The following is a 21,273-nucleotide window of genomic DNA, read 5'->3' on the forward strand; positions in this document are numbered from 1 at the left end:
AGGAGGTCCAAGTGAAGAGTGCTGACCAATTCTCCCCTTCAAATACTTTTAAAGTAGGGGTCGGTTAAACCGAATTAACCAATTTAACTGGATTATTTTAGTTAAAATTGGTTGTAGAATTTAGCTCATTTGGTTAGTTCGGTCGATTTGATTACGGTTGAGTCTTAAAATTTAAACAACCGATTAACCGTATATTCTGCAATATGTTTTGTTATTATTCTTTATATCTTTATCGGTTTCACTAAATTAACCGACTAACTCAATCGATTTGATTGTATACTTTTCAAATTTTAATTAATTTGATTTTGCCCTGAAATTACTAATTAGATCGATTTGGTTAAATTGGTTGGTTTTTAATCAAACCGACCTTTTTGCTTACCCAAACTTTAAAGAGGGATATAAAGGGTTTATTTTATTTATGTGATTTGTGGTGTATGACAAGGAATGATTGGAATTGAGACTTAAGAGAAAGAAAAAAACATTATTTATGGCAAATCATTTGTGTAAGAAAACTAGAAGGTCAAAGTTCAAGAAATTATGAAAGAGTAGTGTTGTATTAGTAATAGTAAGGAAAACGGTAGACTCAGAAAATTCAAACATCATTGCGCGTTTTCTACCAACTTTCATAATTTACACTTTTCTAAAATTTTTGTAAAATTTGCATATATAATATAGAATCAGTAATGGAGTCAGACTATATGATATCATTTAACTTAAAAAAAAATATAATACTATTAAAATATACAATAAAAAATATAATTATTAAAAATTTGAAGTAGGATACATTTATATAATCTATTACTTTTTATTGTTTTAAAAGGTAATTTATAAAAAAAAATTGTTTGGCCCTAGCTACCTTGGCTCAGTCGTTGTATAGAACTATTTAATATTGAATCTCAACATTTTATTTTGAAAATAATTTTATTTTATTTTTTAAAATTTTACATCGCACATTTCAACATTTCAGATTTTGGCATTTTGTAGTACCTTTTGATTTCATGATGTCATTTATATAAAATGGTGCCATTCTGTAGTTTCATTTTTGGTGAAAACGACTATACACTACACAATGCAAAAGCGTGAAAAATTAAAAAATGTGCAGTAAAACATTATAGAAAATATGATCTATAAAAGTGAAACGTTGAATTTAACCCTATAATATATGCAGCTTACATGATTTACACTTTTGTAAATCTTTTGCTTTGAGCTGGATATATTATATATATATATACACATTTAATAGATCACCTGAATTAATTGTCGGTGTGGTGAAATTATATCATAAATTTATTATATTTTTTTATATATATAATTGAAGAGGGGAGAGCGCTTGTGGGAGGAAATGAATCCACGATCTTAATATATATATATATATATATATATATATATAACCAATCCATTTTGATTGTTGATATTGGGGGAACCGACTTGTTATAAATATAATCAATAGCTTGGTTCAATATGCTGTTTATAGGTTGTTAGTAATGATAATGTAATTAACCTGTATTAACAAAATTAATTGTTTTAGGATTTATAGCTTCTCATTTAGTTAGGAAACCGATTATAACTTGTTTTATTAATTATAAAAAAAAAGTACTTGTTTTATTTATATGTAGACGGATATTATACCATGGCAAATCTTTCTTGTCATTTACCAACACCATGATGTTTCCATATGGCTAGCAATATTTTTAGAGCAACTATTAATTTTTGTTTTGACAAAAATATTCTTTTTCAGTTTTAATGTTTTTTGTTAATTAAAGTAAATAAAATTTTCAAAATAATTAATTATTTTGCTAGTTTCTGCGCGCGCGCATAGGGATAAACATATACTAAATGATAGATAATTATTTATTTTATGAATTTAAACTTTCAAGTAATAATATAAAATTTGATTATAGTATGTATTAAGATTTTATTTTATTCACATTTATAAAATTATGGTCAAATATTTTATATACTTTCATCTATCTATAAATAAAATAGTTCTACACTATACATCATATCTATTTAATGTAAATGAATTTGGTTATTTACGAGTTACACAATATTGATTAATTTTTTTTTTTAAAATCGATATGAATTATCAGAGTCGAGCTACTCGAATTTAATTTCAAACTGACCTAGAGTATCAATTATAGAAGCTCATGAGGTTCGCTAGTCTAAATGCATCTTTTACATTCACCAAAAGAAAAAGTATGTCTCTTACATACATTAAATAATAATAATTAATTTTCTTAGTATATTATTTTAATTAGTAGAATTTCATGTTCAATAATAAAAAAAATGGCAATGCATCAAATGTATATGATAAATTTTTAATAATTATTTTGTTAATTTTTAAACTCATAACGAGCTCGAACTCAAATAGCTCAAATGTGGTTCGAACTTGAAATCGAGCTTAAAAATTTAAACTCATCTGAACTCAAATTTTATTTTGCATAACCCATACTCGACTTACCGTAATCATGAAATCATAAGAAACATGTGCAAATAGTACAATAAACGTTTGCTAATTACAAATCAAATTTGTGGTTGATCTCAATCGAAAAGGATAAGCTCTGCTAATAATGCCAATCTGCAATATTTCCAATAACGCGTTTTCGTGGAAAATACTGTACGTATATCTCCTCTCATACTTAACATGAAAAAAAAAAGATTTTCTAGACATTTATAGCTTCTAGTATATTTATTTGGCCAAATTCATCTTTAGGTCCATTTATTTTTATTATTTTATTTATCTAATTTTTAATTTTTTTTTATTCTTGTCTAGTTTTATATTTAATTTAGTTTGAATTTTTAAGTTCTTTACTGGATGGAAAAAGAGTGTGTACTACACTCATTACGATACGCGCATGAGACCGAATTTGAAAAAGGACATGTTAAACAATTATTTAAAAGTACATGAATCAGATAAATAAAAAATTTAAAATACAAGGACCTACTGAATAAAAAACTTAACACATTAATTCAAATCCACTTTATCATTTTCACATCATAATAGTAGCGACAACTGAATAAATATAAAAAAAAAACAGAACGGAAAACATATGGGAGTCTGAAGATGAGTTTAGCCTATTTATTTATGACCAAGTTATTGGGTCCCAACAGATTCTCTTAACTGTTCTAACAATCTCTCTTTACGCATTATTAATATTTTCTCTGTTTACCAACATTTGACCAATTCGTCTATGCTTGTGGAAAAGATGATGAAGAAGAGTTTATAATTAGGAAAAAAATGCATGAAGTAAATTGGAATTGTAAAATTTTCAATTCAAAGATGTCAAAAGAAGAAGAAAAATAGAAAGGGAATCCATTTATCAAAAGCTTGAATTCTTATTGATGTTGATGGTTGATTCTTACATAAGGACTAATGATAATATTGATGTGTATTTCAAAATATATAATGATATGATTAATATCAAATAATATTTTATTTTTTATGAGAGTATGCTTAATTTTTTTTTCAAATTTGGTTGGTATTTTTTATTATTTTGTAAAAATCTTTATAGACTTCATTATATTTGTAACTTTTATAAAAAATCAAAATTTAGTTTAAAAATAAAAAAAACAAAAATTTAATAAATTTTATGTTTATTTTAATTAATTTTAAATAATTTTACTTGATTTTCAAATTTATTTTAATTTTGCATTATTAGAAATATTTATGAATCTAATTGAAAAGAAAATAAGTTTATGACTTTTGAATTAAATTAAATTTTATTATTGACAATTAATTTTTTTGACCAATTCAACTAAAAAGAGTAAAGGACAGAAAGGAGAAATAATAAATGTAATGGACTAATGAATCAAACTAATTTCAAGAGTGCTAGAAATTTGAGGAGTCTCACAGTAATTTGGCCTAAATTTAATCTCAAACTTAATAAGGGGCGCAACCATCTTAGATTTGCGGTAGATTTAGTCCCGGCTGCCGTTGTAAATTTTGAAAAATTAAAGGAAGTGATTATTTTTAAGAAAAGAAGATAGAAAATTATATTAAAATTAAGACTACTTGAAAATTAAGTTTGGACGGCTTGAAAATAAAATAACTTAGATGATCAAATAAAATTTGTCACGAGCTGAAAAAAATAATGATTTCACCATTGAACACAATCATTATTCAAAATCATAAATTAGAACATTGCCAATTTCTCAAATAACTACTATAGTTATTGTTTATTTATATCCTACTGTTGAATTATCCTTTATTTGAAAGAATGCACCAAAATAGTGTATAAATCATAGGGGTGGGCATGGACCGGTTAACCGGTCCATGAGAATAATTTGTAAAGAGAAAATAACAGAAATATTCAAAAAGAGGAAGAAAATAACAAAAATGCTAAATTTGCTGAAAAATTACATGAGCACCTAAAAAGGCTAAAAGTTTACATTCAATACCTTCCCAACGAGGATGCAACACATGGCACACCCAAAACAAACAACAAAAGTCAAAAACGCGTCAGAATGGGTCAAAAACGCGTCAGAAACGCGTCTGACATGCGTCTGACACGCGCGTCAGTCACGCGTCAGTCACGCGTCAGTTTTTAAAAATATTCAAACATGTATCATTTATGTATCTATTATGTATCGGATATGTATCAAAAACATATCTGACTATTATTTTTTCATATTTCTAAAATAAAAATAAATAAATAAAAGTATTATTAATATGTATTATTTATGTGTCTCTTAGGTGTATGTATAATATATTTTAAATTAAAAAATATATGTATCACGTGTTTTAATTAAAATTTACGCATCAAATAATAATATCAATAATTTTTTGATATGTTATTATCCACTATAAATTGAAATATAAAAATAATAAATTATGATTTTTTAACTCAACTTTTATCAATATAAACATCTTTATATATATATGATGTACAAAAAAATATAATATTTATCTCATTCATCAAATTTATCGCCATTGATAAAAATACTACATATATTATTTATATATATTATTTATGTGTCTCAAAACTATATTATTAATAAGTAGTATTTATGTATCACAAAAACTATTTAAACGGATACAATTTACTTCACGACTCTTTTTATTTACTAGCTCTAATAAATTACAACCACTACTATCCACGATGTATCAGAGATCTATCGATAATTTATCAGCGAATTGGAGTTCAATCTATAAGATTGTAGAAACAACTCGGATACATTTTGTGTTCATCTCAAATACAATTTAGATACATTCTCTTAAAATAATACAGTATACTAAACTTCTTGCTAAATTTTTTGTTGAAATCATAAATTAGAAATAAAAATAAACATATAAAAGAAATTAACAAATAATAATTTTAATACTACATCTCAAAATACACACATAATACATATATTAAAATAAAGAATATACGTCTAAACTATTTCTGATATGTACAAAAGATGTATCGAATATGTATAGTATTTGTATTTGAGTTATATATTTAACGCACTGGATATATAACTTACGAGTAGTTGAAATGTATTTATAACATATAATAAAAAATATGTCGCATGCTCCATAAATTGTATAAATTATTTATTAGTGATACGTATTAATGATAAATTTATCATGTTTAAATTGTATATGAAAGATGGATCTAAAAAATACATCTAATATATATATATATATATATATATATATATATATATATATATATATATATATATATATATATATATATATATATATATGTAAATATTCTTTGAGAGGTATTTCTGATATGTATAGATGATATATCCGAGATGTATCGAAAATGTGAGATGTACCGAAAATGTATCTCGAAGGCATTGAGGTACCACCATTGAAGAGAAGACACATATCAAGGATATATTTATCATATATAAATTATATATTAAAAATTTATCTATAAATACATCTAAGAAACATGTCAAACACGTTTGATAGATTAATTAATATATATATATATAGATTAATTAATATATATATATATATATATATATATATATATATTTAAAAATAAATGTATTTGAGCTGTTTCTAACATGTATCTGATATGTATAGCATATGTATCTGATATGTATTTAAAATGTATCTCAAAGACAGTCACATACTATTAATGAAACTTATTGAAAAAGTATATCTCAGATACATCTATACAACACATTTGATACATATTCTTATAGTTATTTATCGTAACAATATAAAAAATGATTTATTCACTTCCAACAAATGGATTGAATGACGAGGTTGATGAGGTTTGGTTGCAACGAACTTTCACAGTTCTTCTAGCTATTTATACCTGAAAGTTCTAATCGCTTCCTCTACATCTTTATCCCACGATGTATCAGAGATGTATCGATAATGTATCAGAGACAACTGAGATACATTTTGTATATATCTCCGAGACAACTCAGATACATTTTCTAAAAAAATAAAACAATATACTAAACTTCTCATTAAGATATTATGATATATATTTAATGAATTAATATATATATGTATGTATGTATATATATATGTATGTATGTATATATATATATATGTATGTATGTATTTAAAAATAATATATTTGAGCTGTTTCTGACATGTATTTGAGATGTATAATATTTGTATCCGATATGTATCAAACATGTATCTCGAAGTTAGCAAATAATAATATACTAATCCATATCACATAATGCATAAAAAATAACATATCTCTTAAATAATATAAATAGATAATACATCTCAAATACATAATAATACGTCACTTTTTCATTTATAGTGTTATTACATTTTCTAAAGAAATGTACCGTCATTTTTTAAAGCAAATAAATTAAATTAAGCTTTATTGTTAAAAATTGAAATAAATTAAATTACTCTCTAATAAAAATATGCCACATGCTTTGTAAGGTGTATAAAATAATTTTTGTGTGTCTGTAACCTTAAAAAAAAGAAATTCTTGCAAAATAAAGTACCACTTTTTGTCATGTTATTTGGCAAACATGAATCCCGCGCGCATGTGAAATAAAAGAATAGAATTCAGTAGCATTGAATAATATCAAAGTGCAAAAGAATATAAAATTGAAAAGAAAAACAAAACAGAAAATGAATTGTTTCTTTAACAAAATTTCAATAAATTTCAATTTCATAATAACAATTAATCTTTTTTTACATAAGCATAGGAGACATTCTGAAAGAAAAAGACTATTTGTTATTATCTCAACAAATAATGCAATAATAGAAGTCATTATGCTTTTGAGCAATCAGAGCAGCAAGAAAAACTGCATTTTATTAATTATATAAAAAAAAAATACTCCTGTAGAATTTGACCTCAAAGGCAACACATTTCTCATCATCAAATTAGCTTTCCTTGTCAGTAAACGAATTGTCATGAATACATCCCTTCTACTGCAACAAATAGCTTCTTGTGATGCTTGTAACGAAATCGATGCCTAAATGTAATTTTTGCAAGCGGAGCTCCACGACCCGGATCGTGAATGATGTCGTTTGCTACTCCTTTTAGGTACCCATTTCGCTCGCCGAAGTCCAGTGAACGGAATCGGGCAGGACCCTTCCGGTGGTGAGTGTGGGATTTGCATACGGAGCCTGCTCCTTTACGTTGGGCGCGGATTACACGACCCATTTCTAGTTTTTTTTTTGGGTTTTTAAGGGTTAGGGTTTTCAAGGAGGCTGTGCGGCTACTGGGTGATAAGAAAATCAAGACAGAGAAGGACGAAGATGAGGGTAGGCATGGAGAAATAGAAATAGAAATAGAAATGAAAGTGACACATGTAGGGTAGAGATGATTCACGTAAAACATGTAAAATAATCCCGTTTAATGACATTAAATGTAAAGAAAAAGTTAGCACAACTGAAAGATTTTGACAGTCTTAGCAAAAATATAAAAAAGACCCTTATTTAGCCCATTTGTGTAATTTTCTCATTTGTAAACCAGTCAATTTTAATACGGTTTTTAAAATTAAAAACCTAAATCTAAAATTTCAAACAGTTAACCGGTAAATCAGTTAATCATAAAAAACGGTTCGGTTTTTCAATTTAGCGGTTTTTAACCATATAACCATTAGAAAAATCAAAGACAAAAAAAGATAAAATTTCAATTCTATTTTATTTTTTAGCAAAGAAAAAAAACTATAGAAAGTCTAATTATATTAAAAAAATATATAAATGTAAACTATCTTATGAATAGTTAAGTCAATGCAAATATTTAAAACTATTATTATTTACAAATAATTTATGAGTAATATTAAAGTTAGGTTTGTATTTTTCGAATTGTTTGTGGTGTTGTTTACGTCCACTTTCTACTATTTATAGACTTAAATATTCCTATGTATGTTAAATAAATATATTAATTAAAAAAAATTTAAAATATCTTCATATATAAATTCTCTTAAAATATATAAATATTCCTAAATAAAATATCTGTCAATATATTTTTATATTTAGATTTATTGTGTATATTATAAAATCCATATTATTTTATAGAAAATATATCTTATTAATTATTAAAAATATATGAATATATATATATATATAAACCGGTTAACCACGATTTTTAAAAATTCAAAACCTAAACCTAAACCATTAACCATGAAAACTAAAAATCAAAACCTAAACGTAAACCGTTGGACCTGTTAACCACATTTTCTGGTTTGACTTTCCGGTTTCGGTTCGGTTAATCGGTTTGACCAGTTTTTTTTGCCCACCCCTAATAAATCACATAGGATTGGAGAGTGGTTTATCCTTTTCAGACGAGTTGGTGCATTAATGGCAACTCTATTAGATGGGTGATCAGAAACCAGCAAAAAACATATACTAGTATTTTCATATTTCGTTTGTACTCTTCTTATCCATGCATTTCTTTAAGAAGAAAAGAAGCTTCATAAGAAATTTTACATAAATCGGTATGGTTTAAGATTAATTAAATTAGGAGTATCTACCAATAATTCTAGTAACATTTAGCAAAAAAAACTTGATTTAATCATATATTTTAGTAATTTTTAGTTGTTTACAATGACTTTTATTATTGGTAGTTTGAGAAATTGAATGGAAACTGAAATCTAAACCTTAGCTGAATGTGATATTCATATAAAATACACATCAGATCAGATGAAATATAAATTGAGCCCAATTGTTGTGGTTTCCGAAATCTGATTCCAATTCTTATCTTGTCAAATTGCCCAAAATAAAAAATCTTAATCCAAAAGAGTACAAAGTGAACATATAAACACACCAGAATACTACGAAATCATAAAATGAAAATGAAAATGAATTTTATTCTTCAATCAATAATGGTGACATGAAGAACATATATATACCACTTGTTTGTGCCCATATTAGAAAAGAAATATCCAAAGCATCAAAGCTAAAAAATGATTCCCAATCTCCACTAACTCCAACTCTATATATAATCTTTAAATTTTGCTTCATACAACCATAAACAGCAACACAAAAAAGGCATTACATTACACTCTAAACCAACAAAATGGCCTCAGTTCAGTACTTCAAACCAGTTGGGCAGTCGTACAATCAAGAGCAGCACCAAAAACAGCCATCACTGGGCCAAAAATTCTCCGGAATGGTTGGCTCTGTCTTCAAGAAAGATGAAACCCATCAGACCAAACAAGGGCATGCCCCCTTCGGAGCTACTGCTGCTAATGGGACATATTTGCATGGAAAGACCAGGAGAACCAATGGTGAGCCCAAAAAGAGAGGTCTGCTCCATAAGATCAAAGAGGGTATTTCTGGAAATAGCGACAGCAGCAGCAGCAGCGAGAGCGACAGTGACGATGAGAAATCTGGAAGGAAGAAGGCAAGTATTAGATAGATTACGGTTACTGAACTATAGCTTTTTTACACTTTCGGTTATATTTTATTTCAACTTTAATTTTTCTAAAATATGAGATTACTCAGTGGCGGAACCAGGACATTAATTTAGGAGGGTCGAAATTTTACGTTCGGCTATTTAAAAAAAATAAACTGCTATAAAACAATTTAAATGTGTTAATTTTCAGTTTAAAACCGCCCCTACAGAAAAAAAACCGCCCCTAACACATGTAGGGGCGGTTTCTAGGGGCGGTTATAACCGCCCCTACGGAAAAAAAATCCGAAAAATCTATTTTTTTTTAATTTTTTTCCGGCGAGGAGGGTCGGCCGACCCTCTTCGACCCTCCCTAGTTCCGCCCCTGGATTACTATATCAATTTTGGTTATTAATTGCTTATGTGACTAAAGGTTGAGGGCCACGTATTCTATTATCGATCACATAATGAATAATTTGTTTGAATTTATCGAGTAACTTTTTGTTGTTGAAAAAATAAAATTTGGATTCCAAAATATAAAGAAGAAATGATAAAATTTAATTCAGTAACTACGTACGCGCGGTTAGACTTGTTTCAAATAATTTATTTTTGGGAAAAGGGGCAAATATGCCCCTATCGTTTAGGGTATAGAGTAAATATGCCCTTTTTGAATTTCGGATCTCAATTAAGCCCCTAACGTTTTAAAATCATACCATATAAGCCCCTCTATGTAACAGCGTCAACAAAACGTTACTTTCGGTCCACGTGGAATGTCCATGTCATATTCCACGTAGCTAAAAGGAAGCAAATTTGCCCTTATGGTTTAAGACGGGAGCAGATATGTCCCTATGGTTTACGGAAGGAGTAAATAGGCCCTTTATAAATTTCCGATCTCAATTAAGCCCTTAACGTTTCAAAATCAGCACATCCAAACCCCTTTATCTAATATTGTTAACGAAACGCTATATAATGTTACTTCATGCTTACGTCTGTTTGTTGTCTGTTTTGAACCCACCTGGATTTGATGACATACATATGATGTGTTTGTTAGCTCGAACCTATCTAGATTTGAATTGACAAATAGAGATGGTTGTAAATTGATGTGACATATGGAAAAAGACGTGGTAAATATGGTGGATAACCAACAAAAGAAAGGAGAAGAGTCGAAGAGAATTATATAATATGAAAAAGGGCTAAAAATGTCTCTAAACTTTTATTTGAAATATAAAATGATTTTTAAATTATGTGATTTTTTTATCCGAGATATTAAATGATATGAATATTCCACGTAACCATGTAATGACATATAACGTTTCGTAAACGATGGTAGACAAAGGAGTTTAGATGTGCTGATTTTAAAATTTCAGGGGGTTAATTGAGATAGAAAATTCATAAAGGGCTTATTTGCTTCCACTCTTAACTATAGGGGCATATTTGCTCTCATCTTAAACCATAAGGACATATTTGCTTCTGTTTGGCCACGTGGAATATGATATGGACATTCCACGTAGGCAGAAACTAACGTTTCATTAACGCCGTTACACGGAGGGGCTTATATGATCTGATTCTGAAACGTTAAGGGCTTAATTGAGATCCTAAATTCAAAGAGGGTCTACTTGCTCCATATCCTAAACGATAAGGGCATATTTGCCTCTTTTCCCTTTATTTTTTGGTGACTATATTCCTTTTTACATGTTTTCAGAAATAAGAGATGGAGCTGAAGGATGCGGTGGTGGCATGGCATGATGAAATCTGTTGTGTGTACTAAATAATGAACGTTTATGGAGAATATTAATAAATAAACCTTGCATGTTTTATTGGGTGTTTATTTTGGTTATTTATACATTATATATTATACATATCTACACTAATATATAAATATACAGATGGAGGAGGAAACATGCAATTAACTACTAATATCCTTTATGGCACCGTTTGGATTGAGGGTTTTTAAAATCCATAGTTTTAACAAAATCGATAGATTTTAAATCAATGGAATTTCAATCCATAGATTTTAAATTTTCCATTGTTTGGATTGAAAACAAAATCAATGAATTTTTAATATTATTTATGGAAAAAAATAAATAGTATAACAATCCATCATTCATAAAAAATGGTGGATTTGGACTTTCCCACCTAGTAGGTGGGAAATCAAAACCCTCAAAAATGATGGATTGTAAAAAATGAGAGGATTTATAAAGGGCTTTTTATATAAAATACAGGATTTGGGCTAGACTTTACTTTTATACAGCCCAATGCATATCTTTACTTTTCACACCATCAATTTTATGAAACCTAACCTTTTTTTTTTTATTTCTTTCTTTTTTACCGTTTTCTTATTTTCCTTCTCAATTGACGGTTTCTTCATTCTTCTCCGCCATTTTCGCTTCTCTTCTCCACGATTTTGTTGTGAGTTATCTCCATTACTCCATTACTGCACGACTCCTCTTGCTTCTCTCATTTTCATTTCTATTTCATCATTATCTCAACCGTTCTTACTTATATAACAGTAAATTCTTTTGAGTTGTGAAAAAAAATTCACGATTTCTACTCCTTCGCTTCCGCCGTTCCGCCTCCGCTGTTGCGCCTCCGCCGTTTCGCCTCCATCGTTTTGCCTTTGTCTCGCCGCGCCATCTTTCTTTTATCTTTTTAATTTTAGATCTGAAATTTTTTGTTCTTTTTTTTATTTTCAGATCTGTAATTTGTTTATCTTTTACTGTTGATTCACCATTAAACATGTATAAAGAGTATCTTTAAAGAATCTAATACTTATTTCATGTTATATATAATAATTTTGTGATTTTATATAATAAAATTCTATTATTTCTGCATTTTTTTGTGTTTTGTTGTATTTCTGCGTTTTTTTTTATTCTGCAGAACGATTTGTTGTTGATGATTGATTGCTGAATTATTGTAATGTTACAGTGTTGTTGATTTTATGTTGACTTTATGTTGATATTATGTTGATATCTACTGATTCTTTTTATTTTAACATTGACAAATAAGATAATATTGTCTGTGAAAATAAACTTTCGTTGGATGAAATGAAACTGTATCATAGCCGTCTTTGTCGAAATTTAGTTAGGTATGAGAGGTGGAACGCAAAACAATTATACAAGTGATTTTGAAGAAACTGTGCAGCTGCAAAGAGAATTGAGGAAAAAAATATATTTTGAAATAGATTTCTTTAATTTGTGAACTGTTGTGTTGGTGTATATTTAATATATTTTTATTTTTATATGTAAGAATAATTTTATTTTTTCATTTGAATTATTGTTGTTTTTTCATATTGTTTTGATTACTTACTCTGCTAACATCTTTATCTGATTCATTTATTTTAAACATTTTGTACCTTTATTGTTCTTTAGTAGAATTACTACTATCATATTAACAAGTTATCAACATAATGTCAAGATGATATCAACAATTAATGCTAATTTAGTCAAGATGTTTGGAAAATGAGAGCATCGATTGATTTAAGCCAAAAACAATCACCATATTATCAAAAACATGTCAACAGCTCATCAATACAGCAATTTAAGACTAACTTTACTTTTCTTTTAATGATTGAAAAATCAACATGTTATCAACAGTATATCAACAACATGTCAACATAAAATTGAAAATCAAAAAAAGTTAAAATACTTATCAACATAATGTCAACAATAAATCAACAACGAATCAACAATTAATGTTAATTTAGTCAAGATGTTTGTAAAATGAGAACATTGATTGATTTAAGTCAAAAACAATCAACATATTATCAAAAACATATCAATAGTTCATTAATACATCAATTTAAGACTAACTTTATTTTTCTTTCAATGATTGAAAAATCAACATGTTATCAACAGTATATCAACAACATGTCAACATAAAATTGAAAATCAAAAAAAGTTGAAATACATATCGACGTAACGTCAACAATAAATCAACAACGAATCAACATAAGGAATAAAATAAAACATATTTTTTTGAAAAATTGTGACAATCGATAAAATATCAACAAGAAATCAACAACTTGTCAACATGATAGTGCTAACATATTCTTATCTAATCTCATTTAAATTTTGTTTTTTTTAGTTTATTTCACGCACAAAATTATCTAATTTGCTAATGTATTTTTTAGAATAAATTTTTTCAATGTTAAAATTAAGGAAATACCAACTGATTATCAACACAAAATCAACATAAAATCAACATCACTGTAATATTATAATATTTCAGCAATCAACCATCATCAACAAATCGAGCTGCAGAATAAAAAAACACAGAAATACAACCAAACACAAAAAAATACAGAAATAACAAAAAATTATTCCATATAACCATTAATTGATATTACATAACATGAAATTAGCATTATATTCTTGAAATATAATCTCTATACATGTTTAATGGTGAAAAACAGTAAAAAAAAGTATAGATCTGAAAATAAAAAGAAGAAGAATGAATAAATTGTAGATCTGAAATCAAATAAATGACGACGACGAGTAGAGGAGATGATGGCGTTGGCGAAGATGACAACGAAGATGATGATGAGAACGATGACGGAGGAGCGAAGGACGGCGAAGCGAAAGACGACGGAACAAAAAAATAAAAAACGGTAGAGAAGAGAGAGGAAAATGAGGTGAGAGGAAGAAAGAGAAATATGAGCTGAGAAGAAGAGAGAATGAATGATGAGGAGAGAGAAAATAAATGAAATTGTCATAATAGGGCTGAATATATAAGATCCGTATAAAAGTTATAATTAGCTCCGTGTGTGGTAGTTTAGTAAGTGGAAAATATGTCATGTATAAAAGTAAATAATTAGTAAATGTAGGTTGTTTGTGTAAAAAGCCCATTTATAAATTCATGGATTCTATTAATTTTTTTTGAGCCAAACGATGGATTTTGTCCAAATCCATTGATTGTTTAAAATCCATCGTTTAGAATCCATCAATACAAACGGTGCCTATATTATTTTAATTATTAGTATAATTAATTAATAAAATCAATAATCCTAATATATCCAACTCATTAAATATATATTTACCCAACAAAAATTCAAACTTGTTTCTAACTAATTTAATTAGTTAGACCAAAACCTCAAAAGATACTAAACCTTTGCAACTTTTATCAGTTATAATCAAATCTTTCAAAATTCGCAAATATAAACAGTTTTGGCAAATTATGTTCCTTTTATAGCCAAATTCGAATCAAACCAATTTTTTAGTCAATATGACAACCATGTATACAAAATTAAAAAAGAATTAATCAAAATAAAATAACAAACATTGGCGTTACTCAACCACGTCTCTTAGATATAGAATGCCCACGGCTGAACTCTTGATGATTTAATATTTTGAGAAATGCAGAGGCAATGCAAGAAGAATGATCTGCAGGTGAAGATTAAAAATTTGAAATCTGGTTATCTGCAGTATACGTCTGTAACCAAAATAGTAATACTCATTTCAATGAACAATCATTGTAAGCATTTGATTCTTGTATAATCTGCAATATCAATAATACATTTTCAAGTTGGAATTATACACGAAATCTCTATCATTGAACTTAGACCGGTCTCATTTAAATCAAACTGGACCTATTTTGACAATTTAGTCCATAACTCTCCAAAATAATGTAAATTACAAGAGTGAATGTAATTGGCTTTATTTTGAAGAGTTATGGACTAAAATGTCAAAATGTGACGAGTTTGATTTATATGATTCCGTTTCACAAATTCAAGGACCGGGATAATCCTTTGCTCAAATAAATAATAACTTTGCTACGGCATGAATTAGTCAACACTAGAAAGAATTTTCAAGACCAACATTTGCAAATCACAATAACAATTATATGTCAGCCTATATATATATATACAACAGCGAGTCCATTAATCAAAACTAAATCATGAATGTTTTGACTGTTTAATAGACCCTAAGAAACGTTAAGCGAGAACCAATACTACATCCCATCATGGCTAATGCTATATAGACCAAGACATTTTTTTCTCCCTTGGCTCTGCTAACAGAGTGGTACGTTAGAGTAAGAGGTTTATACAGTCGCAACATCCTATGTGAACGAACTTTCACATTATTAAAGTGAGCATTTATTTTTTTGTAGATAAAGATAATCATGAAATAGGCCAGAAAGCATATTTTAGATGGCACACATTTTGATACCCATCACTCCAAGCACAGAACAAGAGTGTGTGGATGGAGATTGAAAAGATGAAATGCAACTTGAACATGCTAAATTGTAAAGATAGAAATTATTCATTTATTCTATGTTCAATAAATTTGGATGAGAAAGCAATATATATTCTTTAGCAAAGCTGCGATCAGTCCATTATGTAAGAGAAGCAGATCCTGAGAATGATATAGAATTGAAGAATTCCCACTAACTCCATGCAACCCTATAAATCTGTGTTCTGAAGGGGAAATAAAGCAGCAGGCAGATAATTAAAAGAACTCACCAGAAAAGACATACTTTTTTCCTCAACCATCATGGCCTCAATGCAGATAAAGAAACCATCTGAGGGAACCATCCTCCACAAAGAACATCAGTTATTGCTAGTCCAAACTTACACCCATCAAGAGCACAACAGCATCCAGGGCCAAGAGCAGCACCATAACACTAATCACAAAACGATGTGGACTCCCTTGCTAACGACCCCAGCGCTGCCAGTGCTCTCGGCGCTGCCATTGCCAATGTTCGGCAGTATTGGGTTCGACTTGGAATTGGGTCCCTTAGAATTTTCACGTCCAAAGACCGGTAGAAAGGTGGCTCATATTGCAAATCAACAATCTTCACAAAAACAATCAGCATAGCTCTGATCATAATAACTAGAGTGAAATCGAAAAGAGCAAGTTTGAGTTAGAAGACAGTCTAATGTGAAAATTAACAAGAAAGTTTGTTTGGTTCCAGAGATTACCATCGACGTAGTAATTTCTGATACTGAAGGGAACGCTGTACTGTGTTAATGAACCACGTCTCTTAGATTTAGAATGCCTATGACTGCACTCTTTATGATTTTATATATTGAGAAATGCAGAGGCGGATGCAAGAAGAATGATCTGCAGGAGAAAATTAAAAAAAATAATCAAATGTGGTTATGACCAGTATTGTGATTTGCAGAACGAACAGAAAATGAAGTTGGGGTCCAAATCAGCTGGAAGTTCCTCACAACAGTAATTATGGCTTATGAACTACGATGTAAATACAAAAGCAAGTTCTACAGCATAAATGAAGTACATCTACTATTCATGAAAAGTGTGACATACATCTGTAAACGAAATACTCATTTCAATGAACAGTTAGCATTTGATTTTTGTATTATCTACAATATCAAAATTACACTTTTAAGTTAAAGATATATGATCAAGAGCGCGAAAGTAAGAACATAAAATTTACTATTATTTCTTAAAATTGGCAAATAAAAATGAGTAAAAGGTCATCTCGGTCCTTGAACATATAGGACGTCTCATATAAATCAAACTTGACCTATTTTTATAATTTAATTCATAACTAATGCTAATTACATCCACTTGTATGTTTTCAGAGCCCAAGAAAAGCAACCGAAGAGATATTTTTATTTAATATCTTATGCCAATTTCAACATAATTGTATTTTTCATTTGATATCTTATATTAATACGTCATTAATATAAGATATCAATAATACCAACATATTTGTATTTAACATTTTTTATGTTGTTTTTCAGGCGCTCTAGAATCACAAGAGTAAAAGAAATTGGCCTTGTTTTGAAGAGTCATTGACTAAATTTTCAAAAAAGGCCAAGTTTGATTTATATGATCTTGTCCCACAAGTTCAAGGACCGAGATAACCCTTTGCTCAAATAAAAAAAATACTAACTTTGCTGCAACACAACTTAGTCAACACTAGAAAGAATTTTCAAGACCAACATATTGCAAATCAGTGAAATCACAGTAACAATTACTACATATTAGGCTGTATAAAATATACATAAATATATCCTTCAACAGAAAGTCCAATAATCAAAATTAAATCATGCATGTTTTGATTGTTTAATAGACCTAATAAACTTTAAACGAGAACCAATTACAATACTAAATCCCATAATTGGTAATGCTATGTAAACCAAGAAAGATCCACTTGGTCCTGCTAACAGAGTGGTAAGGAGTAAGAACTTTATACAGTCACAACATCCTATAATGTGAACGAACCTTTCACATTATTAAAGCAAGCATATATTCTCTGTGGAGACAGATTCTCGTGAAATAGGATAGAAAGCATACTTTAGACGGTACATATTTTGATACCCATCGCTACAAGCACAGAGAACAAGCATGTTTGGGTGGAGATAGAAAAGATGAAACGCAACTTGAACATGCTAAAAATAGTAGAGATATAAAGATTGCATTTATTCTATGCTCAATAATTTGGATGAGAAAGCTATATAAATTCTTTAGCACAGTTCATAGGCCCATTATGTAAGAGAAGCAGATCCTGAGGATGACACAGAATTGAATGATTCCCATTAACTCCATGCAACCCTATAAAACTATGTTCTGAAGGGGAAATAAAGCAGCAGGCAGATAATTAAAAAGAGCTTAAGAGCACTCACCAGAAAATACATACAATTGCCTCAACCATCATGGCCTCAATGCAGATGAAGAAACCTTTTGATGTCACCATGTTCCACAAAGAATACCAGGTATTGCCTGTCCAAAGTCACAGCCACGAGGAGCATGGCGGCAGCCAGGGCCAAAACTTCGCTCAACTATCTCACACCCACACCACCGGGAACCAGAGCCGAGCGCAGAGTAACCAGGCACACCCCCATGACTCTGCCAGCATTGGTTGCCAAGCAAAGTGTGAAACAAAAATGAAAAACCAAAAAGAAAAGAAGGAAAAGAAAGAAAAGGATGATAAGGGAAAGAAAGAAAAGGATGATCACAAGGAAAAGAAAGAAAAGGGTGATCTCAAGGGAAAGAAAGAAAAGGATGATCACAAGGAAAAGAAAGAAAAGGGTGATCACAAGGAAAAGAAAGAGAAGAAAGAAAAGGATGATCATAAGGAAAACAAGGAAAAGAAAGGGGATGATAAGAAAAAAGAGAAGGCCGGGCATAAAAAGCAGTAGGATAGTAGCAGTGGCAATGACTAAAGATCAGCAAGGAGGAAACAACATAAATAATGTTAGCTTATTACACTGATAGTTATGTGAATGCATTTCAGTATTATACACACACATATACATGTAACTCAATTTATCTGTTCAATGTTTACAGGATTGAGAGCTCAAGTCAAGCCAGAATGTCTGCCACCATAACCTATAAATCATAAAGTGCGAGGAAGAAAATAAAACAGCATATTAAATAAGTGTGACTTAATTATAAAAACTTGTAGCTGAATCCGTCAGATGATTCATGAATAATATATAGGTTGTTTGATAAATGCTGCATCTCCAATTTCTTAGCAGTAGCCAATCTCATATTATCTGCAATTCCAAGACTCGTTACTCTCAAAAGGAGGACTGAAAGTAAGAATACATACGAGGACCTTATATTAACGTGAATTGATTCAATCTCTGTAATTACTAATTACATAAAAAAAATTATCTAACGGCCTTGGAAAACAAAAAGTAAAGGTCAAAAGCACTGAAATATATACAATCTCATTGAACAAAACTTCAATGCATGTATCACTATGCACAAATAGACCAAGTTACAATCCTAACATTAAAGTACAAAGAAGATCAGACAGTTAAGAAACCATAAGTTGGAAAAAAGTAGTCACTTTCCTCTAAGACACCTGGAAACAAATGGTGCAACAGCCTGAATCGCAAGATCTTCAGCTTCGTCTTGTGTTGAACCCTTTGATTGAAGATGCTTCTTCGCTATCTTGAACGAATGATCACCACCATCAATCACATGTAACTCATTTTGTGACTTCATCTTATTGCGAACATTTTCCAACTTTTCAAGGGGACACAGCCCATCTTTGTTACCCTTCACATGTTTAAAGAGACACAAATGCATGCATAAAGGAGGAAAATAGCATGGACACAAATCAGACAATAACAAGCTTTAATGCAACAAAAACAATGTAAAAGTTTCAAAACACATGTGATAGAGGATACTAAAACACAAAATTAACAAAATGCCACACATAACATGGTTAAACGTTTCAGATCATTATGTCAAACCTATAAGGTATGACACACCGAGAATGTAATCATTGAGACAAACGTTAGTTGTCATCTGATATATACATTATAAAGCTTACGTCAAATGTTATTACCTGTACAAAGATTACAGGGACTTGAAGTTGCAATAGTGTCTCATCCCTCACAGCTCCCTTCCTGGCCTGAAAGGATTGATCAACTAGAAATTAATCCATTTATTTGATCCAAGTTCCCATTTCAGAAATAAATAATGCATAATGTTTAGCATGATTAATAGCGAAAACCTTAAGTGGGTATCCCAAGCAAATTAGTGCTGATGCTTCAATATCATCCTCAGCTGCAACCATACAACTCACTCTACAACAAAGCCAAATAAAAAATCAACAACTGTATAATGCAAACATATAAATAAGAACAACTGTCATAAGAATTTGTTATTGTAATAGTATACCTAGAACCCATTGATTTGCCGGCCATAATTAAAGGGTGTCCGGGGTATTTAGCAGCAGTTTTTTTCACAATATCTTTATGAAACTCTACCAATTTCTCTGCTTTTGGTGGAACCCTCTTTTTCCCACCAGAAAAATCTATCAAAAATACCAAATGTCATTAGTGACAACCTAAATATCGTGTCACTAAAAACTAAAACCTACTATTTAATACTTTGATAAAGTAAAATTAAAGAGAAAGAATTACATGGATAATCAAATGTCACCACTTCTATTGCGTTTAAAGAACTTCTCAACATTTCCTTCCATCTACATAATTTGAAGTAAACAAATAAAAATAATAATTACATAGATATCTTAGCAAAATTATGAAAAGTGGGGGGAAAAGATACCTGGTCATCCAATCGGAAGAGGAAGGAGCACCGGCGCCATGAGCAAAGACGACCACGGGTGACGCTGGTAAGGACGACGAGTCATTTGTAAGTTTGGATTGATTTTTTCTTCTTCGCTTTGCCGGAGGTGCAGAAGAACTGGTCATATTGTTAGTTCTCAAACCCTAGAAATGAAGGATTAGTAGAATGTTCGTTAGTGTTGCTTAGTGGAAGTTGCTGAACATCCAATTTTCCCGCCATTTTAATCACAGACCGTATTTTGGGCTCAGATATACCGAAACGGCTCATGGGCCTATTGACCCATGAAGACTATGAAATTGCAAAGAAAGAAGAGAAATTTATGTTTGCTTTTAGACTTAATTATCTATAAATATCCCATCTTTATTTATTTTTTTATTATGTCCCAAATTTTTAGGATCGTCAATTTAAATTTATTTTTTAATTTTCAATTTTAATTATACTTTTTTTTTTAAAAAAAATAGAGTGAAAAAGAACTAAGTATGCTCTTCATATGTCCCGAT

At 29.6% G+C, this 21,273-nt stretch overlaps 3 protein-coding genes across 3 annotated transcripts; 2 read left to right on the top strand and 1 right to left on the bottom strand.

Annotated features, from left to right (window-relative positions):
• Window positions 1-9,384: 9,384 nt before the first annotated feature.
• On the top strand, window positions 9,385-11,578 carry LOC126676323 (uncharacterized). The gene is made up of 2 exons (XM_050370502.2): window positions 9,385-9,773; window positions 11,464-11,578. The coding sequence occupies exons 1-2, from the start codon at window positions 9,447-9,449 to the stop codon at window positions 11,467-11,469; spliced, it is 333 nt and encodes a 110-aa protein (XP_050226459.1). The 5' UTR covers window positions 9,385-9,446; the 3' UTR covers window positions 11,470-11,578.
• Window positions 11,579-18,254: 6,676 nt separating this feature from the next.
• On the top strand, window positions 18,255-19,181 carry LOC126678167 (protein PXR1-like). Its single transcript, XM_050373059.2, has 2 exons — window positions 18,255-18,922; window positions 19,016-19,181. Exon 1 carries the CDS (start codon window positions 18,382-18,384, stop codon window positions 18,865-18,867), a length of 486 nt encoding a protein of 161 aa, XP_050229016.1. The 5' UTR covers window positions 18,255-18,381; the 3' UTR covers window positions 18,868-18,922; window positions 19,016-19,181.
• Window positions 19,182-19,369: 188 nt separating this feature from the next.
• Window positions 19,370-20,979, bottom strand: LOC126678166 (uncharacterized). The gene is made up of 6 exons (XM_050373058.2): window positions 20,753-20,979; window positions 20,608-20,669; window positions 20,363-20,498; window positions 20,196-20,268; window positions 20,028-20,093; window positions 19,370-19,735 (listed from the first exon to the last, which is right to left on the bottom strand). Exons 1-6 carry the CDS (start codon window positions 20,896-20,898, stop codon window positions 19,520-19,522), a joined length of 699 nt encoding a protein of 232 aa, XP_050229015.1. The 5' UTR covers window positions 20,899-20,979; the 3' UTR covers window positions 19,370-19,519.
• Between the last annotated feature and the right edge of the window lie 294 nt (window positions 20,980-21,273).

This window comes from Mercurialis annua, linkage group LG4 (genome assembly GCF_937616625.2).
Source record: "Mercurialis annua linkage group LG4, ddMerAnnu1.2, whole genome shotgun sequence".
Lineage (NCBI taxonomy): Eukaryota > Viridiplantae > Streptophyta > Magnoliopsida > Malpighiales > Euphorbiaceae > Mercurialis > Mercurialis annua.